Source organism: Trematomus bernacchii, unplaced genomic scaffold, assembly GCF_902827165.1.
Source record: "Trematomus bernacchii unplaced genomic scaffold, fTreBer1.1, whole genome shotgun sequence".
In the NCBI taxonomy this organism is placed as follows: domain Eukaryota; kingdom Metazoa; phylum Chordata; class Actinopteri; order Perciformes; family Nototheniidae; genus Trematomus; species Trematomus bernacchii.
The window spans coordinates 594,769-619,540 of record NW_022987821.1 but is presented as its reverse complement, the minus strand read 5'-3'; the positions used below and the strand labels follow the sequence as shown (position 1 = coordinate 619,540).

The 24,772-nt window shown below is 42.3% G+C and overlaps 1 protein-coding gene across 1 annotated transcript in view; it reads right to left on the bottom strand.

Moving 5' to 3' along the window:
* Nucleotides 1-12,110: 12,110 nt before the first annotated feature.
* The window catches only part of tns1a (tensin 1a), a 36,117-nt gene continuing 23,455 nt past the window's right edge, over nucleotides 12,111-24,772 (bottom strand). Inside the window, 18 exon segments of the mRNA XM_034151172.1 lie at nucleotides 12,111-15,000; nucleotides 15,111-15,140; nucleotides 15,265-15,333; nucleotides 15,748-15,916; nucleotides 16,151-16,177; nucleotides 16,825-16,896; nucleotides 16,986-17,063; nucleotides 17,138-17,233; nucleotides 17,724-17,852; nucleotides 17,980-18,066; nucleotides 18,146-18,272; nucleotides 18,274-18,709; nucleotides 19,243-19,318; nucleotides 19,501-19,527; nucleotides 20,312-20,386; nucleotides 23,589-23,733; nucleotides 24,185-24,354; nucleotides 24,646-24,726. Coding sequence (XP_034007063.1) covers nucleotides 14,871-15,000; nucleotides 15,111-15,140; nucleotides 15,265-15,333; nucleotides 15,748-15,916; nucleotides 16,151-16,177; nucleotides 16,825-16,896; nucleotides 16,986-17,063; nucleotides 17,138-17,233; nucleotides 17,724-17,852; nucleotides 17,980-18,066; nucleotides 18,146-18,272; nucleotides 18,274-18,709; nucleotides 19,243-19,318; nucleotides 19,501-19,527; nucleotides 20,312-20,386; nucleotides 23,589-23,733; nucleotides 24,185-24,354; nucleotides 24,646-24,726 — 2,024 coding nt within the window. The 3' untranslated portion in view covers nucleotides 12,111-14,870.

The following is a 24,772-nucleotide window of genomic DNA, read 5'->3' as shown; positions in this document are numbered from 1 at the left end:
CATATTTTCCATATTTTGGCCGTTTATTCTTCTGTGTTTCCAGATCAAGATCTTAAAAGAAGTTGAAGTATTGTTAGCTAGTTTAACAGTTTTTAGAGAGAAGTTACTCGTTAGGATTGAGAGTTTTTTGCAGTGCTCCAAACTCATAAATGTTACATCAACTCTGCTATGGGTGTGGGCTTGTATAAACAGCGGTAGGCCTATACACTGTGGTTTTACACCGTCAGAAGTGAATTATCTTGAACAATTTCGCCTTGTGTATAATGATCAGTGTGATTATGTGGAGAATCTGCGGTGAGAGTACAATCCGGGGGGTTGGCACAGCTTGCGTCATGAAAGTCATCTCAAGAATTCACGAAACCCTTCCTCTGTCCTTGGGGATCGTGTGTATGTCAATTGGAGATGTGAAAGGCCAAGGAGACCCGCATGATGAGGGGAGAGAAAAAAAACACAGGTTTCCGTGAGTGTTGCAGATTCCTATCAGAGATGCTGAGCTTGTCAGTTCCGCATTTTTGGATGCAGAGATACAGAGACTGATGGGAATCTTGGAAACGTGCGTAATGAACACTGTCTCCTGCAAGACAAGATACAAGAACTGTCTCTTCTTTTGAGTTATCATCTGCCTCGCCTCTCCAAATCTGTCAAGTATCAGAAACTCGCAGGGCTTCCAAAAGTCAGCTGGATTGAAGCCCTTGCTCCCATGTTTGGTGATCTGTGAGCCTCTGCCAGAGACGTGTCCCTTTGAAAGTCATGCGATACCTCAACAGGAGGGCATTGTCAGGCAGAGTCACAGGGTGTTGTGTTTGGTAGACGGAAACTTTCAAACAGCCAGTGAGTGCACGTATTCGTGAGACACGCTGTCGTCTTGTGTTTCAAGAGCTGGGGAGATCTAGGGATCATTTCTAAGGGCTGATTGCATTAACAAGTGAAATATATGCTCATTTGTAAGCTCAACTTTCTACACTTTGGTTTTTGTACGGATGAAACAAACTGGATATTGTGTCAGAGCAGGTTATTCTCTTTCTTGCAGAGTTAGGTGAGAAGATCCATGTAAATATAATGGCGCGTTTCCACTACAGCCCGCAGCCCGGTTTAAGAGGGCTGTGACGTCAGCGGCCCGTCTTTGGTTGTGTTTCCACTTGGCCTAGTACCGGCCGGCGGGTCCTAATTCACAGTTTTTCTGGCCTCATAAAATCGTGGGGCCAGGGCCAGAGGCAACGAGGCTGAGTCGGGCTGAGTATGCTAAACTAGAGAGAGCGTCGCTGGCAAGGGGGCAACAACTACAACAAGATGGACATATTTGACCGTGATTTAATTGTAATACACGTTTCAAAATGATGCCGAAGTAACAACATACTGATACCGGTTAGTAAAAACCATGAATTAATGCTTTGTCAAGTCTGCAGACAGACGGCAGGGGAAAAACCTTTTAAAATGCTTGTTTTCTAAATGGAGATTGGCTAAGCTAACGCAGTATATGCCCCGACCGTCCACACTCACAACAACGGCCTATACAGACATAAATAAAGCAGCGACTGTATTCACCATGACACAGGCAGTCTGTGGTTTGTACTTGTTTAACTGTTGTCTAGTTTCTGAACATATATAAGGAGCTGTGAGCTCTGAGTGCTAACAGCTAACAGCTAACGGCTGTGTTGTTTTTCTGGGGTCCTCTGAAGATCACGTCACGGCTCCGCCTACACTGCGTTACTATAGATACTGCCCCAGTTCCTAAACTGTAATGGAAATGCGCCATAAAGTGAGCCAGTCCTAACGAGGCCCAGCCATGCCGAGCGAGGCCGTGTAGTGGAAACGCGACATAAGATAGATAGCTCAGTTTATAAAAAAAAATGGAAACTGGTCGAAACAGAGCTATCCTGGCCTTTTACATTGGTACAAAATCGGCATGAGCTTGAGCTTAATCATTTATTTTGATCTACTTGGCTTAGTTTTCAGGCTAAGCTAACTGGCTTGTACACTAGTTTGCTGGGAGAACTGGGTTAGCCTTGATTTCTCCAAGGTTAGAAAAAGGTCAACCTTCCAGTTCAATTCTTAATTTGCAACACACATGCTAAGCTAAGCTAACTGTCTATCTTCGTATTGATCTTCTTATCAACTCTCAGCAATAAAGTAAACATTTCCCAACATTTTGAATCATTTCTGTCAAAAAGGAGCCACACAAACTGACAGCAAATAGATTTTCTTCTCAATTTTGGGAGTTTTACTAAAACAATTCCAACCAAAATACCAAATAGGATCCACATCTTTTACTTTAAGTCTTATTCCATCCGTTTTTCTTCCTCTTAAGTGCCAAGAATTAAACTCGGCACACGTCTGAAAAGAAAAACAACGCTAAGCAAACCTTTCACTACGCTGTCACTGACACGTCTTAATACCCACTACAGTCTTGATTTAATGACATGTCATAAGTGCGGCCTGAGTCACTCTTCTTGGCGGAGACGTTTTTTTTACAATCACACTGGGGAGTTGATGGAAATCTGTCACAGGGATGCGCCTCTTTTCCTCACCACACACACAGAGGGGCTCTTGTTATTGGCCGGATGTGAGTCCTGTGCAAGTTCTTTTGCCAAAGTGTAAAGTTTAATCTTTACATAAGGTTTAAAGAGGTTAAATTTACATCCAGAGGTCTAAACTAATATCTTAAGAGAGCTTTTTTTTTAAGTGTGTTTGCAAAGAGAGAGTCGTAAAGCCTTCCAGGATTACGGCTTTAGACAGTGGCATTTCTCTGGGATTATGCTGCGTGTACTGCTTGTACTTGTCTTGATGCCAATTCATGTAGAGCTCCAGCCAAGTTAATGAACCTGATGACAGAAGATAAGGCAGGAGATGTGAACGCAAAAATGATGAGGAACCTCACACCTCTCAAGCTCTGCTATAGGTCAAGATGTTGTATCGTGCAGCAGAGCAATTTGATGGCACTGTTGGGTCTAATTTGGGGACTTTTGAGTCTTGCAGCTAGTTGGTTTTCAAAAAAGTTCTTCTTTCCTTTTCTGCAGGTAAGTCAGAAGGTTATGCTTTGCACTCGGGCACCTCAGCAGGACAGATACTGGCCATCACGGGGGGGCCTGAACCTGAGTTGTCTCGGCTGAGGGACGTTCTCCCCGCTGCCTCCATCCAGCTGATCCAACTCAAACACAACAGGCAAGGAAGCAAAGTTTCCGTCTCTTGTGTTTGCAAACCAGCTTCCTTCCCCAGCCAAAAAGACAGAACAGGCGGCTATTAATTACAAAGAAATATTATCCTCTTGCGGGAGGTTCGCAGCAACACCAGTATCCAAAGCAAACAGATACGGTGTGCTTGGAAGCTTGGTGCCTTGTACAGCTGCCATGCCAAATCCAAGCCCCACAGATCCTCTTACAGCAGATCAGAGAGTACAAGCAAGGGGGGGGGGGGGGGGGGGGGGGTTTGTTATCATGCACTCTGCAGATTCCCATTTCATCTTCACTTCTTGACTCCAAAACTGATAGGAAAGCAGCATACAAAAGTGGTTTTGTTGTATTCCCTTCTGTGGTTTTTCCAATCTGCAGCAAGAAAAAGTTATGCGAGCAAACTTCTGCAGGATCAGATGATTGCATGATAAATCGTTTCCAACACGCTAGCAGATGGTTGTGTGGGAGTTTTTAAACATGCATAACACGGTGCTCAACAGCACAGGAGGAAGAGGGAAGATTGCATTCATTACATCCAAGGTGTTACATTTTCTCATAGGGAGCGTTATAAAAGGTCAAGAACCAGCGAGATGTGCCGGTAAAACTTGACTTTTCCCAGCAGGTGCTTCTTCGCTAATGCCATTTGACTTAAACCACGATGCATTCATGGCACTTAAACAATATTTGGACAGTGTAAAGCTTCTCTGAAGGGAGAAACCATCAAAGGAAGTCAAGCAAGTCGCCCCTTATTTAGATAAAAAGGGATTTAGTCACTCTTTCAAAGTGTTAATTTACAGTTTGAACCTCCGAAGCTAGGGGCCCCCTGACAAGGCCCCGCAGTACTGTGCACAAACACATCGTAAATAGCCATTATACCTTTGACATTACCTGCAAACTGCGAGGAGAGGACATCCTGTGCAGTCAAAGGGAGAACACTGAGTGTCAGAATGATGGATGAGGCTAGACGGTGTTGTTTTGATGGAAAGATGTGGAGGGCCTGGTGCTACACCGCTGCTGCTCTTACAGTGTGTGTCCCCTCACTGGAGAAAAAGTGCTCAACATGTCGGCTAGGATTACAGTTTCACTTTGCTCTACGCGTGATTTACTTTAAGGCATTGGCTGCAGGAAGTTGACTTTGCTATTACGCAGGACATTTCAAACTGTTAACACCGCATGCAACACGTTTGGAAACACTTGACTTTACAGGCCTTCTTTTATTCTAATGATGTCCTAATAAAGAACCTGGAGAGAGAGTTTCCTGGAAAGAACAGTGTAATCTGGGAGTAATTATAGGGAAAGAGCTTAATTGTGTCCAATTAATAACTTCAAATGACACTCGGCTGAACAAGCAAAGATGTCAGCATGGGATTTAAAGTGTAACTCTGGAGTTTAACCTATATTTCTGAGTGTAAAGTACTATTTAGTTTTTCTGAAATTGGTCCAATATTGAGCTAGAATTCTGCACCCTGTCTCGCTTTTGGGGCAATTTTTCACAGTCAATTAACATCCACTAAAAGTGCTTGTGTTGGCCACTGACCGGCTCACTATGTTATTCTAAGAGTCTGACCACTATTGAAAGGACCCCACAGAGACATAAAACATTTTCCTTTCACTTGAGAAATGTTTGTTATTGTGTCTAGCAAAGTCTGAAATCTCGTATCCACATTGTCCGAATCAGATAAAGATTCAGCCAGGATATTAAAAAACGTTTAGATAACACTTGTCTCACTCACTGCCTGGCCTTCCCTTCTCCCAACATAGCCAGAAGCCACATTGATTAACAACAGATATTTCATCATTCCGAGACTTACGTGGCTTTGTTACCGTCCTCCCAAAGAAGGGCCTCCCAAGGGTGTGTGTGTGTGTGTGTGTGTGTGTGTGTGTGTGTGTGTGTGTGTGTGTGTGTGTGTGTGTGTGTGTGTGTGTGTGTGTGTGTGTGTGTGTGTGTGTGTGTGTGTGGACAGCAATACTGTCATCAAAGACTCCATCATCAGTTTCTTTCTACACTAGGATCAGGGGAAGACAAAACAGCATGCTCCTATCGTCGGGGAGTTGTTGTGTCCTGGCCTGTGATTTTCTGAACTCCTTCCACCTCACACGATGCTCACTGCGTATTCAATTTGAGTCTTTGCAGACCATTTACATGCACACAAAAAAACTATATATATATATATATCACACTACAGGAAAGGGGAAACATTGATTTTTTTTGTTGGCACTGAGCACCAAAACAATCTAGATGGATAAGCACCGCAAGATGTAAAACAATATATATCTATTTTTGGATTTAGGGGTTAACTGCTCCTTTGACCATTGACTTCAAAGGAGTCACATCTTCCACATAAAGTCAAGCGGTGAACCTGCTCAACTTCACACAAGGTCTAGGTGAGGAACATGGTCATGATGCTGCTTTTATTTACACCAGAACTTCACCTCAGGGATTTCAAACAGCCGCTGATGGACACGTTGTCTGTTGTTAGGGTTGAACCTGTGACCTTTTGTTCAACGGACAGAGAACAGAGATGCTGTCAGCCCTGATCTCCAGACAGGTGTGTTTTTGAGGTGAGGTGAGAAAAGGGCTGGGATCCTCTTGTTGCACCTCAGGAGACATTCCCCAGTGACTCATGTGTTTCCTTTTCTCACCTTGTTCTGCAGAGTCTTGCTGAGCAGGCGCACTCCTCTCTGTAACAAGACAAATGAATGGTTCATTATTTATTCACATTTGATCAATAAAATGCCACCACACCTCCCAACATCACACTTAGGACTCGCTCAGTTCCACCACAGTCTGCTGTCTGTTGACCGCTGAGTGCATTGTGTGGGATGAGGATATTGCTCAAGGGTACTACTGACAGTCAGTGTTGAGAGAAGGATGAATTATGCTCTTTCGCTTCCTCTACCTCAGGCGGACTAGCAGACACACGCCTCTGTGTGTTTCCAGGCTACAGTAGGAGTCTGTGATGACGACCGATGTTAATGATTCATCGATTACTTTGCCAGCTGCCGAGATGAATGATTATGAAACTGATCTGTATGTTTATTTTTGCATAGCGTTCGGCTGTACGGTGAAACACGGCTTTCCATTCAGATCCCTGTATATGGAACAGTTTTGTAAGTATGGGGCGCTACCAATTCTCCAGATTTGGAAAGAAGAATGAGAACCACTTCCCAACCATATAAAAATGAAGAAATACTAACAATTTCATCAATTAAATGTACAGGGAGAAACACATGTCTTTACAATGGAAATACAGCGTCTGTAATATGATAAAACACATCTTCTTCAATTATAATAAAATGCCTCATAATGTAAAATTGCCCAATTGATAATTAGGACATATGTATGAAGGGATTTTGATACAAATTAACTAATAAAACAACGGTTAAGTATAGTTGGCAAGCATAAACTCTTAGTGAATATAATTTCAGGTAGTTTCAAGATGATCAAATGAGAAAAATAAGTCTCAAAAGGGTCCAAATACCTGAGTTTCTGGCTGATAATGTCTGTCGGAATGCAGTTTGCATTGTATTGAGCATGCATCAGAAGGATCTGGTTGTGCAACAGCACCATTAGGATCCAACAGGTGATCCGCATGACCTCCAATCAACTCTGGGGAAGTGTGACACTCATCTGAAATCAATTCGTAAAAGGAAAAGACAACAAGTACCAAAGAATAAGGGACTGTTTAGTTTACAAAAGCAACATAGTTAGAACATAACATAATAAACTACTACAGTAGAAGATTGATGGATTTAAAGGGGTGTTTGGTGGCGCACAGATAAAAAAAACAGAAGCAGAGAGGCACAGATAATCTGACTGTGAGGCCATCCTGCATTTGACATAATAGAACTCAACAGCATCTTCATCATGTCAGGATTATTTTTCAGATTTAGGACAGCCCTCTCCGGAGTCACATCAAACATTATGTAACATTATTACACATAAGGTATCACAGGCTCATAGTATTCCTCATTACAAGTAAACTGAATGGATTATGCCCGTCTTGATCTAATAATATCTGCTTGTCATGCAAGATGAGTCATGGAAGTATCTTATATGAAAATTCAATATAAGTTTACCTTTGAATGCAGACACGTTATGAATTTAAAGCACAGTGTGTTGTTTGTTCACTGTAGAAGGAAAGGAAAAGAACAGAGCAGGTGAAGAAGAAGGTATTATGAATGAAAGAAAGAGCACATACCGTACGGAAGATAGAGTATCATATATATGATATCCTGTTAATATTAAACTCCTACTTTCCTGAAAGCATTCCGGTTATGTTGGAAAGATTTACAATGTGCAGTTTACAGATGAAGGAATTTACAGCATATACAATATGAGGGGTGTTTGAATGTGCATACTTCTCTGTCTGTTTCTTCAAACAAAATGATTTGAAATGGAGGGGAAAAAGCAGAATAGGAATCCAAGTTTTGGATAAAATATGATGTTTTAAGAGGAGATAAAAAGGCGGGTTACGATGGATACTTTTTTTGCAGTTTTCTGCCAGCTCCGTCTCTGAATGAATGTGTCGAGGGGTGTGGGTTCCATCGTGGAGGAGATCGTCTCGATTTGTATTGCCATTGGCAGAAGTCATAGACTAAATAATGGTTGTGTAATGGAATCGGTGCTGCCTAAAACACAGGGAATAAATGTTGGTGGTCATGTTCATTCATGCTGGTAATAATCACTGCCTATTCATGAAAAAACTCTATTCAAAGCAAAGCAATTATGAACTTTGGACAGACACTGATGGTGTTGCATCGATCCAAGATTTAAAACCACTTGTGTGTCTGGTACACTCAAAGTTACGATACTAGGCAACTATTGAGGAGAAATCGCTCCAGCTCTGGGAGCACATGTTCACCTCAAAAGGCACTCCGAAGCCAGATGAATCTTCAAGTCAAAGCATTCTTTTCCTTCTTTCTGCTTTGGAAAACATTCCAGGAATAAGATCTCAGATGTGGAGACAAAAAGGCGCCTTGTAGATACATGTCACATGAATAATATCACCTTTTGAAATGTTTTAATAAAAGCATCTGAAAGAAATTATGCAGGTAACTCCACACATTGTGGCGCTTTAAAGCTGGCCCGAGGACAGAGCCCTGAGGCTCCTCAAGGGCCACGTCGTAAAAGAGAAACACTTACGCCCCGACATGACTCAAGTTTGGGAGTTTTCACATTTATGACAGTTGGTGTTTTCTCTCAATGTACCACACTCATGTCTGTATGCTAAATATGAAGCTCTAGCCAGGAGACAGTTAGCGTAGCTTAGCATAAGACTGGAAACAGGGAGGAGTAACTCAATTATGTCCAAAAAATCAAATCCAGCTACCGGCATCTCTAAAGTTCACTAGTTGACATATGTATCTTGTTAATTCTGAACAAAAGTGAAAACAAAGTGTAGTTTTGAGGGTGCTTCACGTGGCTTTGTCTTCATGCTGACCATCTTCTGTCAAAATGTTGAACTCTTCCCTCAAAATTCGAATCACTTGGTCACTTTACAAAATACAGTCACTTTTTTAAAAACTCAACCTTCTCTGAAACCACAAAGTAAGTACAACGTCTGCATATATTCTTGTGGCAGAGACGAGAGGAAACATCCTTATCCTGACCCTCGCTGGATGAAATCTGTTCCTTCCAAATCGAAGTCAATGCTTGACTGAGATGCCTCATAGTCTCCACTCAGTCTCATAAAACTTGAAAGCTGAGTTGGATTTGAATACTCCCACGACTCGAACATGTACGTCGGTGCGGCAGATATGAGCGCTGATTGTCTGATGCAGGATCGTTGTTCCGGAGAGATTTCACACGAGCGTGAAGCTAAAAGGGAGTCAGTGAGCTGTTGCGGGGACACTGCGAGATTCTAGCAGGGCCTGTTCTGCGGCTTTGGCGCGGCAACAGCTGGCTCGTCTCAGAGCTCTCTCCGGCCTCTTTCCGACCAACATGTGGATGTGAAGAGAAGCCCAGCGTAGCATTTCCACCCCTAATAAGCCTGCACTGTTATCTTAAGGAAATCCTCAGGAGCTGACAATCATTCAAACTGCGGATATGTCAGGGGTTACGAGTGTAGTCCGTAGCAAATGGGCTAAATCAAAACTTCTCTTGAGAAGATTACCACTGGAGCACTTGAGCAAAAGAAAAACAATGATGAGCTTTTAATAATTTCCTCCAAGATCTTTCTTCATTATACGCCTGAACATGTCATCATGTCATGGATGATTGGTAGGAAGCAAGAAGCCTGTAATAAGCCCTCTTTGGGAGGTGAAAAGATACACGGAGGAGGCGGAGTGCAAACCAAAACAAGCAGGTTGATTTTTCCATTTGATAAGGGCAGAGTAGGAACTTTCCCTTATTTGAATATTTACAGTTCAGTGGCATCTGCGTGTGTAGGGGTCAAGTGTGTAGGGCCTGTGTGTAGGAAGCTCATACCTGGGTGAGAGGCCTCTCACAGACGGTACACATTTCCACTGCGTACTTCACTTTATGTTCTGTACATGTGCTGCACAGCACTTCAACTCTGGATTCACTTCTGAGGGAAAGACAATGTGAAATGACTTTCGATCTCACTCAAAATCATCAAGCAGTTGATCTTTGGTGTCAGCACAGCCGGTAATAAAATGTATTTTCTCTTGAAGTGAAATATCTCCACAACTGTTGGAGGAATTTTCTGTACATTTCGTTTTTTCGGGGTTGTGTCTATCCTTTGATTTGCTACATGGTTGTGGTATGTCATTGACCTTGGTTGAAAGCTTTGATATAGGGATATGGTTCAGGTAAGGCATTGACCTTGAGTGGTCATTGTTAGCATTGGTCGGTTTCTCACAAGAGTTCTCGCGAATCTACCCCCATCTAGATACTAACTATGGAAAAGGATAGAACCCTTGTGAACTGGCTGAGGCTACATTTACTCTTAACTTCAAACGAACCTGGCCTTTGCTATAAACTGAAGCTTTTATCTTCCAGATCTGATGGAACTGAGGACTGGAGAAGTACTGGTGTTTTATTTGACGAGTAGAAATGCTTGGTCAGGACTTTCTGAACCTTGGTTGATCGCAGGGCCTAAACATTTAATACTTATTTCTCTTGCTTCTTTGACGTAGAACACCTTTAGCGGACTGTAGACTGGACCATCACGGTGGCTTTCATCCAAGCGCTCCTCCTTCCAAGACGATTTCAAAGCAGAGGCATCTGGTCCTGATTTTTAATTCTACGAATTGTCCGTCGATTGAACCCCCGAGCCACACGGTATCGGGGCGTCACGCCTCTGATCCGACGCTTGAACTCTCACTTTTGTTTTTACAGCCAAGACATATGCTCGGTTTTGAGTGTGCTTCTTACTTATGCTGCGCACAGGGGATCTCTTGTAAAAGAAAACTTTGCTATCAGTTGGATTTCCTTGTTTAAATAAAGGTGTCAAATCAAATCAAATCACATTTGCTGCAGACAAGACCAGGAACATGGCTTCCACTCACCGCATGGGACCATTACATGAGTCCGTGTTGTGTGGATGAATGAATCTAGGCCTATATGTAGTAGTGTCTATGAACTGAGCCAGGACCCATGATGCGTACCTCCCTTACAGCTCATAATGTGCCGCGGCGAGGCAAAAAGAGCGACAGTGCGTATGTAATATGTCAGGGGGGAAGTGTGTCATGCATATTTGGGAGTTTGAACACTGTCTGCAGCCGTGAGAACCTCACAGAGTTCTGATTATATTTCTTTATTGGCTGTCTCTCATGCGTCTGACTCTCGCCGGTCTCAGGCGTGGTGGGGCTCCAGCAGCCGACAAACAAACAGACGGGGCTACTGCTTGGAGAGATGCCTGGTTCTCTCTGGATTTCCCCCGAGTGGCTCAGCGTCTCGGCCACAAACACACACCTGTTATCAATCCGTTTGTGTTTGTGTGGTAGTGATGGTGGAGTATTTCGTTTTCTGGCTTTGTTTAAAACTGATCTAGTCAGGAATATCAACTGAGAACCACCTGAAAGACAGAACCAAATTGTAAAAGAATATCAAGAAAAAATAAATGGTAGAGATATTACTCTAAAAATAAAAATAAAAATAACAAATATGTCATTTAGAGCACTGCTAAACTACATTTTAAATAACGTACTGTATCAATGACTATTTTTATATGTGGCATTTACCAATTAAGATATGTGGCATAGTCTGATTTAATTCAGGTTTTAGGAGCCTTTTTGGACAACAGCACACGGGCATGTGTGGTATTGGGGATCTTGTCACAGTTTGCTACACACCACCTCTTGCCAGATTTGTCTCTGTTAGCAAGACTTGGATAAGAAAATAAATCTGGTCTCAAGGAGAAACACACCAACTTTGACACAGTATGAAAGACTTGGATATCAACAAGTTTCTGGATGTGCACAAACATCGCAACGCCAAACTTTTCAAGAATGTGGTTGAAGGAATGAAAACGGAATGCTGTGGTTACATGGTGTCATTTGTCCACCACTGATGGAATACTTTAAAAATCATCCCATTTGGACAGCTGCATGCAAAACAGGACCTTTCGTGGACTATCGATCTTCATTAGCCATGTAAACAGCTTTTCCAGGAATATTTGTTCTTGGAATAAGGGCCAAAAACGGATAATTTTGTGGCTGTAGTCAATAATATCATCATTTGTTTCGATAGCTTCATACAAACATGCAGGAAGAGCAGCAGAACACATTGGAGACATGGTTAAATCTAAGGCGAGAAACATTTGCCGTTCAGTTGAAAATGAACAAAAAAGTGAATAGGTGAGGAGAGCAGCACGTAGGAAGGAGATTGGTTTCGTGAATCTCGGAACACGCAGCATGTGTTCCAGATGAACCCTGACGAGGTGAATTCAGCTGACAGTGCTGCTAGTGATTAAGGTTGAGGAAGGACCATACCGTCTACAAACACACTCAAATCTAAAAGAACACCCAAATGTCTTGAATGTAACTGATTTGTATTGCTTTAATGTTTTTTTTTCTCCTTAGGAACAGGTAAGCCATGACAATATAATGTAAATGATAAGCGCAAACAAAATCTGAGACCCTTTTGTACATTCATAGTAGCACATTCATTCGACAAGTCCCATCTGTACACCGGGTCACTGAAATCACTTCTTTTTCACTGAAACATGGCAACGCTCGACTCAAAGCCAACAGGTCAAATGCTTTTTTCAATTAGGAGATTTTTTTTTTTTTATTTATCCAAAAAATTGCTTTGTTAGTAGTCAATCATTTGCACTGAACCTCTTTGCTTTAAACAAAGCGCCGCCACACATTCCTCCATTCTTTAACACTGAACTGCGATAATGACAATGGAACCGATATTTTTTTTAAAACAAAGAATAAATAAGAATAAATAAATCAGTGACTTTTCGAGAGGGCCGGAGCAGACACCTTTTGGCAGTCTGACAGAGACACGTCCAACTTCATTTACCTCCAATTTGGATTCTTCTTTTGGCATTGTGAATGTAAGTGCTTCGTTTACACACTTCTAACCGGGACACAGCAGACCGGGCGATGGAGGTCTGCACAAAAAAAAAAAAGGTCTTCATGGTGGATGTGTAAACCCCAGGCCCCCCTGTATAAATGAAATGACCAAAAACACACATTTCTGCACGTACTGAGCGGAGCGAAATGTGTGCGGAACAGAAAAATGGAGTAAAAGCGACATGCACCATAGTGTTTGAATCTTTGGCAAAATCATAATTGTAACTGTCATGGGTGCTGTTTCATATTGCATTAGAGGGTTTGCTCCTGAAATTTTAGCGTGCTTCCCTTTTTCAAAAAATCATCTACCATCTACGACGCGTTAGCTTCTGTGAGCTGTCGAAAAAGCGCTCAAATGCTTCTGTCCATGCAATTCAGACGCTTCTATCTCACTCATGCCCTATCTCGTTCTGAGAGAACGCAAAAACGTAAAATGAAAAACATGACAAGCCGAAAAAAACAAAACATATACATGTACAAAGTAATGTACACCATATATTCAAATACATTTCAAAATCGTCAGACTTTGAAATCATTAGCCAAAATAAGTATATCTTTTTTTCTCAACCCCGTTAGGTAATCTTCTTTATCTAGACTGTACAATATATGTATATATGAGTAATCATGAGGGACCAAAGCAACAAAAATAAATACTTTTTCGCTATGTCACCTTTCAAAGTAGTATATCTATGTACATTTATATCAATATCAATTTTCCTTAGCTTATTGTGAGTGGTTGAGCGTGTGTTCAACAAGCAGGCATTGGCGCACAGTGTGGAAACTCCTTACGTTTTTTATCTTTTTGCCCTAAAAGGTATCTAAATGTAAATTTTGACGACACTGTGGAAGGAAAAAACAAAGACGGGACTGTCCTCGATACAGTGAAAGGTAACCCTGGCTCAAATGGACCAAAAACAAAAGGAAAATAAAGGAAAAATAAAGCATCTCACCATCATGTGACTACTTCAACAATGGGTTGTTCTACTTCTTTTTCAGGACTCTTTTTTTTTTTCAGAGTACAAAAAGTTTTCATGCAGTCTTTGACAAGTCATACAACCTCAGTGTCCGGAGGTTTTAAAGTCATTTTTAGCACACAGCATAGAATGTTTTCAGTGATGTTGAATGTAGCTATGAGCGAGGGGGAAGGGGGAAGGGGGAGGGGGGGTGCAATTTGGGACAACAACATGCATAAAGAACAGTGCATAGGTCCAGGTCATTGGGGCCAGTCCCTGGTGATCTCCAGTGTGTTTCAGTGTCTATCAACAGATCCACTACTGCAAGCAGTTGGTGAAGGGGGAAGGGGGAAAAGGTGGGGGGTCCAAGCCTGGATGAGTGGCGCCATCTTGTGGTCTCTCTCCATCTGCCATGCGATCAGGAGTTGCTGATTTCCAGGACAGTAATCCCATAAAAGCGAGAGGGGGGGTGGTCAGACTTGGACCGGAGGCCGAGGTGATGCATCTGTGCACTTTTTTTTCCTTCTTTTTTTTTTTCAAAGTCTGGTTTGCAGTTCCCATTGGTCACTGCAGAGCCCTTTCTGACACACATCAGACCTGGAAGCGACCACTCTAAAGGATTTCAGGATGAGTTTGGTGGAAGGTAGAAGAACCAAGCTTAAAGATCAAGCTAACATGCATAAGGTCTTCAGACTCTGTTTTGCTAAAAGCCATCAAGGCCAACATTTTTTTCCTGAAGACGAGTTCAAGAAGAAATCTCTTTTTTTTTTTTCTTCATCTTTTGAAAAGAGGAAATAATAATGGCTTAATAGCTACATCATTTTTGCACTTGTATTGCAACTACCTTTGGTAAATCAATCAACAAAAAACGACAACAGAAAACCCCTGAAACATACGAGTCTTCACGCGTTCCTCGACTGAACTTAGCATTGTTCCTTTAGTCTTTAGCCAGCATTTTTCTTCTAGTACAGGTTTCCCCCAGTTAGTAGATTTTCTCCCTTCAATGGCCTTCGTGTTTGTCACGTTCTCAGCTCCACACCGCACTTCCTCTACAACCCGCTCTGGATCCACGCCAAAATCCTTCACCTCTTCCAAAAAAGTCAAGACAAACCAGCAAGGCAGAGAGAAAAAGAGAGAGAAGGGAAACAGAAACAAACCGACAGGAAACAGAAAAGAAAAAGGACACCATCGAGTCCCGGCGACTCCAATGACGGAGGAAGATTTCAAAATGGCCGCTGCCATTCGGACGCCAAAGGTTTCACCGCTTCATCATCTTGGAGGCGAAGCTGACGATGGCGGAGGCGGGCTGATCTGGGTCCAGCTCCGCGAACAGGTGGCTCACATTGTCTGTTGTGCTTCCTTGTTTCCTCGCCACAAATCCAAAAAGCCTGTTGGCAATGAAGAGAACAGCATTTTTGATACTCGAGCAACATTATAGCCTAAGAAATTGTTTCTAAAATACACAAATACTAATTTATCCTAAAGCATTTCAACTTACTTCACTGAGCCACCTCCTTCTTTGCCCCACCTATTAGAAGAAAACAGGTTTTTAAATGGCCCCCTCCAACGTTCCATAATGATTTTTTTCAACTTACAACAGCGACATAGATTTATGTTTGTCTATGATATATGTACGAAACAAGTTAGCTTACTTTCTGTCCTGGGGATCAATGTCACAGAAGGTCACCGTGTTGATGGGATAGTGTCGCCTGAAGAAAAGCCTGCAGCAAGAGAGAGGAAGATTAATCACAGCAGTAAACACACATGTGTAATAGAAGCATATTTAATAATAAATAATGCACTCTGCCACAGTGTCGTCTTCAGAATCACCACACGAGGGCGCCAAAGCACCACTGTTTCTCTGCTTATTTATTGCCTCTTGTTTATCTATTTCTTTGAATTATTACAAGACATCGTTAAGAAAAATAAACACCCATATTTTATTGTTATATTTTTCCAAATTATTTTATTTCTTCTTATTTATTTTTAGCTATTGTTTTTAAGATATGTATGAGGCTTCTTGACCTCTCCTGTCACATTTCAAATTGTATTCACGGGTCGTGTGGGTGTATGCGAATAAAATGAATTAAACCCCATGTGCCATCTTGTTTGAAAGTTTTTGCGCGTTGACTCACTTCCTCTGACTGTCGGTGAGCGTGATGCCCTGCGTGGACACTTTGAAGTGCACGCTGGTGGCTGCGGGCAGAGGGTTGCTCTCCAGCGTCTGACTGATGGCCTTGGCGATGGCCTGAGGCCCCGTCAGGGACTCCATGTCCACAGAGTTGATGTAGAGAACGTTGCACGCTAGAATTAAACAACACAGATGCATTGTTAGATAAATAAAGAAACAGGAAGTGCATGCAGGTAAATGTAAGGGGAGGGGTTGTATCATGCACAGCACAGTGACTGGATTATCTTCAATACATGCATTTCACTAAAGGTTGTTTTAGCTAGCAAATAATAATGGGGGATGTTTCTGTGAGAGCAGGCGACATCACAGAGTGCACGATGGAGCAGAGCAAAGCAGTCTTTATTTACCATGAGCCTCCTCAGGAACCTTCTGAACTGTAAGGCAAGAAGTGAGCAAATTAAGGATAAATGTAAAAACCATGGAAATACTCCAAACAGGCCATGCCCCATGCCGAAGTCGGATTTTACCAAGGTGGGACAATTTATGTATCAAATATTTTGTTTAAAATAAGATGTACTATATACGGCTCAGTTGTCAAATTTAACAAAATATTGGGGTTCTTTAGTTTTACTGCTTTATGTACAGTAAGTGTGTTTGTTAAGTTAAATATTCTTTTCTTTGTCATTAGATTTTTTGTCTTTGATAATTACTGGCTAACCAATAACATATTTTGTCTTTTTCCCCTTGTTTTTGTTAATTCTGTGCATCATATGTGTATTTTTTTGTATGTTATACTTGACTCTAAATGTATACTTCAAGAGGAACTATCTGGACATTTGTGTGAAAATCCAGTACAATGTGGTATTGTTTAAGCCACCTTAATAGCCAAAGCTTTTTTAAGTTAGATGGAACAATATCTGAAAAGTGTCCCATTAACTACTATGTTCTTCTGCTTATGACGTCATTCATAAAGTGCCTCCATGCTTCCATTCCAAAAAATATTCATGTTGCTTTCTGCCATGATGATGGAAGCAGAGGTGCAGTGGTAAAACCTTTTTAAGAACATCTGTCCACAGCTTACCTGCTCCCTGCTTCAGGAGTTCAACCGTTGGATCAGTAGGAGTTGCTAGTTCCAGCGCCTCTTCATTTGGGTCTGTGAATGCCAAGATAGAGAACAACTTGGATCAATGCTGTCAGAAAATATTCATAAGTACAATCTGAAAATAAAAGGGGGATGCTGACCTTTGGTGGGGATCATGAGCTTACAGGGCAGAGCCAGCGGAGTCATGGAGTGTTGGTACACCAGAGCAGAGAGACAGCCTGAAACACAGAGGGTCTCTGATGAGCTGACTCACTCTGATTTGAGATGATAACAAACAGGACTGGATGCTCACCAAAGTAGGGCTCGTTGGGACAGCCCTTCAGACGCACTCCTTTAGGGCTCGTCTCGATCAGGAAGTGCCTCACCAGCTCATTGGTCAACTCACCAACTGGAACACATATTAAGACAGCAACAATGAAATTAAGACCAGTACTTGTTCAAAAAGACAGATATTCTTTCTTTCTTTAAAAAATGTACAAACATATCAGTATTTTGTGAGCAATAGATATTTTATTTTGCCTTATAAGTCAAAGAAAACGTTGCCCCTTAGCATGGACACACTCATCCCTTAAATGTAAAATATTATTACCCTTTTCAATGTCCTGAAGCAAGGACATTGAAACAGTATCAGTAAAACATTTGGACAAGAACACATTCCCCTTAACACATAAACAGGTATTCCTCGCCCGTCCCAATCTCTGCTATACTCACCCATACCTTTTAGATTATTCATATTTAACTTATATGAAAATAGAAATATGTGCCTTGGACTTTAAAGTAAAACTGTATCTGGAAGCGGGATTAAAAACTTTTGAATAAAGCATTTTTAAACGGTCAGATATTCTGATAAATAATGAAACTTCCACACTGATTTCTACCTTTCTTGTTCTGCTGGATGGTGGGTGGGGGGCAGGCCACCTTCATGGCCAGGCCGTAGGCTCCTCTGAAGGAATGGCTGTCCCTGATGACGAAGGCCCCCGGCTCCCTGTCCTTCAACACATTGATGGCTGGAAGGAGGAGAGAGGAGACGAACAAGGAGGCAAAACAAGGACATAGTGACTATTGTTATTTCCTCTCTTTCACTTGGAGACTGATGAATGATAGTGAGTATACTCTGTACTCTGGAGCCCTCACCTTGCTCTCTGGTGATGTCCGGCTTGTACCAGTACTTGGACGTATCCTGAACAAACTTGACGTTCATCTTAATGTCCGGATAGCCATCTGTTTGGAGACAGGGGAATGATAAGTGGAGAGGACACAAACATCCTGAGAGGCAGTAAACGTCTCGCTCATGTCTCACCGTATATGGACTTGGGGCCGTCGGGCAGAGTGTGTGTGCCGGTCAGAGTGTGTGTGCCAGTCAGGTTTGGCGTGCTGCCCCCGCTGGCTGGGGTCAGGTTCTTGTTGTCCGTCCTCTCCACGTCCCCCGCTGGACATGTGCCTCTTCTCCGGCAGCTGGGGGGAGACGGGGAAGGCGGGGGTGGAGGGGGGCTGGGCGCTCCCCTGGCGGGAGGCAGCACCCAGCTCGTCGGGCGTGCTGTGCCCGCTCCCCGCCATGCGCCGCCCCATCAGGGGGCTGGGGGGCACCCCGCCACCGCCTACTGTTTTAGGGCTCCGGCCAATCAGAGGGCTGGAGGGGACGGCGGCTGGGTGTCGGCCCAGCGAGGGGCTGCCCTGGCCCAGGCGTCTCTGCAGGGCGGGGCTGGGCGGCGTGTTGGTGGCCACGGTGCGGTGCAGCGTGTTGGGGCTCCCGGGGACCGTGTGGACACCCATGACGCTGACCTGGGACCCCTCAGGGGACCCCGGTCTGTTGGAGTAGGAGGGAGAGGGATGAGGGGCGCCATCGGAAGAACCAACCCTCCTTCTACAGACAAAAAAAGACATAGTTATTATTTTTGAGACCGCATTTTATATTACGTTACATTTTATTAGCTGATACTCTTGTCCAAAGTGACCTACAAGAGGTAGAATCAAGAGGATACAAATTCAAGCTGCAAGAGTCCTGCAAGTAGCTTCATAAAGAGGTGAAACAAAGTATTAGGGCTGCGCAAGTATCTGCATTATTAATTAATATCCTGATCAATTCCTAGAATAACTAGAAATGTGTGCAAAATGTCAGTCCAACGTGATCCCAGGTGGTTTCACATTTCACATCAAAAATGACTTTTTATATTTGCAGCTCTAGTCTGTTTTAAGACTAGAACTTTTTGTGCAGCATCACAACCAATAATTAAAATCACTGACTACAGACAACAGCTGTCTGACTGTGGATTATTTCATAGGTTTAAATCATGTTAATTTTTATTTTCCTCACAATTTAAATGTAAAAGGTGGTGTTCAGTTGCACAATGAAACTCGCATACATGATATAGTGATACACAGAGGAACTGCACTCACCCATCAGCGCTGTGGATGGGACTGCTGGAGGAGAGAGGAACGTTGAACCCTCTGGACTCCCCAAAATTGCGATTATCTGAAGAATACAGAGCATCAAAAAACACACAGTTAGTCTCAACTTAGTGTGTCATTCAACATGTTGTCCTGAAAAGAGAATCTGAGGAAACCTGGGGTGCAGAAAATATTTAGCTTGCAGTGTAAAAGTTAAAAAACAAAGGAAATGTGTGGGGGTCAGGAGCTGTGCAGCAGTGCCCTTACCTTGATCTCCATCATTAGAATCAGAGTCTGACAGCGAGAAAAGGCAAGAGAGGAAGAGATGTGTGGGAGAGGAGGAGACAAGGAGGACACATGTGAGCGCAAAGCCAGAACTGCAGAGTGTTAGCTGTTAGCATTTAGTGGAACCAGCTCCAGGTGTAGTACCAGTTTAAAGCAGCAGAAAGCAGCAGAAGCTAAACATCACTGCAGCTAATCACTGCAGAGCTACAGGATGACATAATGCAGAGACCCTGCACTGAGCACACCATCACAATGTATAATATTTCAGGAATGGGTATTTTTTATTTGATTTTTAAGTCTGCTACATCATTTTAAGTTTGATTTTCTTTGCTTTTGAGAGTGTGTTTTGGTTTGAAGGTTAAGGCTTAGATTGTATATATCTAGTTTGGATTGATTTAAAAATGTAGATTTGGGAAGTTGTGTTCTCTTTCACTTCCAAACTACTGAAACAAACGTGTCACCTGCAATTTCATCGAGACCACAGTTCTTTTGCATTCGATCTAAAAACGATTTTAGATAATGCTCATTACGTAAATCCACAACCGTGATTTATTGTGAAATGTTGAAAGGTAATATTGTTTAATTTTTTCCTGAAGGATGTCTTTTTTTAATTTAATTTTGGTTTAGGACAACATATTAGCTTCCCAAATTTAGCCTGACATTTTTTAGTATCTTTCTATTTTCCACAAGTGATTAATAAGGAGTTTAAACAACGAGCTAACACTGTAAACAAGCGGAAATATATTTGCAAGATGAGAGACAGAACATGAATAAATAATATTTGATAACTGACCTGATCCAGCGTGGTGATGAGGCTTCAGGCCCAGCGCTGACAGAGGAGTCTTCATCAGACCTGGAGGAGAGCGAGCTGCAGGCAACGAGAGGAAAAAGAAATATTACAAGAAAGCATTACTGTAACACTAAGGATGGCAGTGGGATGAGAACTGTACACTGAAGCCATGCAAGGATGAAACACAACCACTTTAAGGAATGAAAAAACAGTTCTTCACTTTAGCATCAAAACAATGATACATATATATATAAAAAAAACGAGATATAAAGCTGAAATTGTGCATGTTTTCAAATGCCAGATCATGTACAAATTCAAACAAAATATGTTATAGTAATGTAAAATACCGTAGGTGCTTTACAAAGGAGAAAATTGTCAAAGTAAAAGTATATACCATTTCGTACTCGCTTAAATATCATAATTATTTGACATGAAAAATGTCAGATATCAGTGTCACCAATAAATACGAAATCTTTTTCAGTGGTCTTTTTCCAAAAAGGTGTGAAACTAGATAAATGAATTGGCAATTTGTCCCCCAAACAAATAATGGCGCTGTAGCTGAACATAATCAGCCATCCACAACACAGGTATGTAGTCATGAAATGGTTGGCAGATTAAAAGCATGCTGCTACTAAAACCATGATTGGGTCCAGGTTAGATTGACTCTGGTAATGTTGCCATAAAGAAAACTGAAGAGTTACTTCCAAAACAAGATGTCAGAGAATGTCTGTCTCGGGAGCCAGAGAGGAATCTGAACAGTCACTTTCCTCTGTCACGGCTACCAACGTAACAAGGTAAAGTGATCCTTTGTATTCCAGCGAATAGACATCAATCGTTCGGGAATTTAACTTAAGCATGACATGGATTCTGTATATTTGCTCACTTAAAGGGCTAGTTCAGATGTTATTTAGTGGGGATGTACGAGGTACTATCTATAGTCAGTGTGTTATCTACAGTAAAGAGTACCTCATACTGACCCACTTAAACAGCCGTACTATCCCTTTAAGGTGGCATGGAGAGCGTTAGATATGAACCACAGAGCAGATTCTTACTGCAGCAGCTGTGTGTGTTCAGGACTGACTGCAGGGGGGGGGGGGGGGGGGGGGGCGGCAGGGCTGGTTAACAAGAGTATCCTGACAATCCGTCACAGAAACATGCTGAACAGGGGGGTCGGTGTCTAATGGTTTGTAAATAAGTCAAAGTTTGTTTCAGTGTGTATGGCTCTATTAACTTCAAAAAAGGACATGTACATGTAAAACCATGAAAAATGACATCAGTGCATCGTCAATATTTCTAGATATCTGAAGTGTAAACATTTTAAATGTGCAGAAGACGATGCAAAGGAGAACTAAAAGAACAAGAGGTCCAGTTTTCTTTACATATGTACTCTAAATTTGCTTCTTGAGGAAAAACAAAAAGACAAACTGCATCCTGTGTCCTCCATAAACATGATTTGCACACACCTGCTATGTGCTCTGTCTAGTCATGCGGGGCTTCATGTTTCCTGAAGCAAATTCAACATTTGTTTTACAGCGTTGGAAAACGTGCGATGTAATGTAAAGGCGGGCTCTATCTCTGTATGTTTAGGACAAGGGGTGATCATAACCAGAATATAAAAAAGACAAAATGCACAAAAACAAAAGTTATGTTATTATTATTTCCATGTCAATCAGCATTTATATGGTCATTGTGGATTATTTTGACTATAATCGTGAGGTATTGTCATGTCAATGGATCAAGAGCCTTTCTTTAGCTCACACATTCAAGTCAATATAAATACTTTAAAACATACAATAATCGGAATTTCATTATGTGATACGTTTCTCTATGCTCCTCAAATTTGAAAAGTCCTTTTGTTGGAAAAATACTTCTGAATACTTCATAACTAGAAGTAAGCAGCTGAGTGTGCTCATTAAAACATGTGAAGACAGAAGGAGGGGGCCCGCCTTATGCAAAACAAAAAGTGTCACATCTTCAGCATATACATTTTTTTAAAGCCCCTCAGTGTGCTGCAGGACTGTCTCTCCTTCTCTAACACGAGACAGTGATGGATCAAATCTCCACCATGGTTTTGCTCCTGCTGAGCTTGTCTGCAACTCTCGGCAAGTACGTCTACATCGAACAGAGAAAGACGTGGTTTGAAGCTCTCGCCTATTGCCAGCAGTATCACACAGACCTGGCTCCTGTCAGATACAAATCTGAGATCAATCACCTTATGAAGCTTGCAAATGACTCCACTAAATACATGTGGATTGGACTGATAAGGAATCCCACAGACGCTGACAAATGGACGTGGTCCGGAGGCGCAGAGGTGTCAACATTTTTCTGGGCAAACGGTCAGCCAAATAAACGTTCACATGAAGACCACGGCTTAATTAAGAACTACTCTTGGCACGATGCACCACCATACGTTAAATTGAACTTCTTCTGCTACACAGTGGTGGTGGTGCGGGAGAGAAAGACTTGGCAGGAGGCTTTGGAATACTGCAGGGAGCATCACAGAGACCTGGCCAGCGTTACTTCGGACACAGAGATGTTGCTGATCCAGAGGGAGCTACAGGAGAGGGAGACGACGGAACGAGTGTGGACCGGATTGCGTTTCTTCCCCGGAGGTTGGCTGTGGGTCGACGGTAGGGGGTTAAGTTACGAGGCCTGGGGTCAAGAGGGCAAACCCGAGTGTCCTGAAGTGAAGCGGCACTGTGCGGCTCTACAGGTGATGGCAGGGACGCCAAGTATTCCCTTTGAATTTCACCTCAATGCCTCGGCTGGGATAGTGCACACTAACAATACAGGGAGTTATGGGGTAAATACTGCAGGTGAACAAGGGAATAGTTTTATTCTAGAAATTGATGAGGCTGCAGATGTGAAAGAAGGGGTGTGGGAGGCTCATGACTGTGAAGAGAGACTTCATTTCCTTTGATACTGAGCGTTTAGGTTGGGAAATGTATATATGTTAGTAATATTTATTGGTTTATTAGTTGATTTTTTTTGCCTAAACTTCATTTTTGTGTCTGTTTATGTTAGGGAGTTTACAAGGTGTCCATTGTGTGTGTGTGCGTGTGTTTTTGTGCATTTTTTGTGTTTCATTTTGAATTGTGCAACCCTACTAAAATGAAATAAAACATCATTAAGCAGTGAGTTCGATTAAAAAATAAAAAAAACGTGTCCTTTCCTGTTCTTTTCAAACATTTTCTCACCATTTCAACTTAAAGGAACAAGGCAAAGGTAATTGTTTAGAGGATTTGAGAGAGCCCTCAGTCTGCAGGCAGGGTGAACCTACACAAGTTGAAGTAAGGAGTCTGTGGCGACACGGGGAAGCTGGGGGTCTGGGGGGAATTCTCACCACCGCCTCTGAAGGTGGGACTGTTGGGAAACCCTTCCGCATCGTCGTCTTCAAACGCCTCCCGGTAGCTGTGCATGTGACCCTGGAAGAGATGCAGAGAGGACACACACACAGATATCAGAAAAGTGATTTGACAACCAAAATGTGTATGCAAAAATATTTGTATAATATAAACTATTCTAAAATAAATAATTCTGCATAATGACTACTTTTACTTTTTGTATATTTTGATCCTAATACTTCTGTACTTTTACTTAAGTAACAACTTGACTGCAGGACTTGTAACAGAGCATGTGTACAGGATCTGAGTACTTCTTCCACCGCTGTCCAAATTATAACATAGGTAAATAAAGAAAATCCTGCTATGCTTACTGAACAAAACCGAAGTGATTTACAACTATTAAAAGAAAAAAAATGCTTAACCTTAAACTTGATGTGTCTTTTAAACAGCAGTGAGAGCCTTTTATTCTTTGTTATGATATGGAAATGGCACTGTCTAATTTCCTTTCTCATCATCACTATTAAATGCTGACCTCTCTGGGTCTTCCTCCCGGGTTGAGGGCCAGATTGTGGGTGAAGTCCGGTGAATCCACCACCGACGTGTTGTCATGGCTGCTCTGGTACTGTCCCTCGCTGGTGGTCCGACGCCGACCCCGACCCTTCTCCTGAGTCACTTCTGGGGTCATTCCTCTGGAGCGTACCCCTAAAACACCACAACATATTCACCATGTGGAACTTTCCTAGGTACATTTGAAAAGCAGCTTTTTTGATGTTGCTTGTGCCCCACCCTGGGGTTGTTTTCCAGAAGATTAACTATCATAAGTAACCTGCTTTTATCATGAGAGCCAGACAGAGAAAAGTAATATGGGAAGTCAAGAAGTGAAGGGAATACAAAAAGCAGAGGATAAGTAGAAAAAGAGCAGAAATAATAATAAATAAAAAGTCATGAAAGATTCCACAAATGCAAAGAGAAGGCGAGGGAAAGTGGACAAACCAGAGAAGGAAAAGGAGCGATGGCGGTCAGATTCTTGCGGTGTCATGCTAGCACTGATGCCCCGAATACGAGCGTTGTACTCTGTTCCCAGAGAGGGAGGGAGGTCAGGGTCGTGGATGGAGGGCAG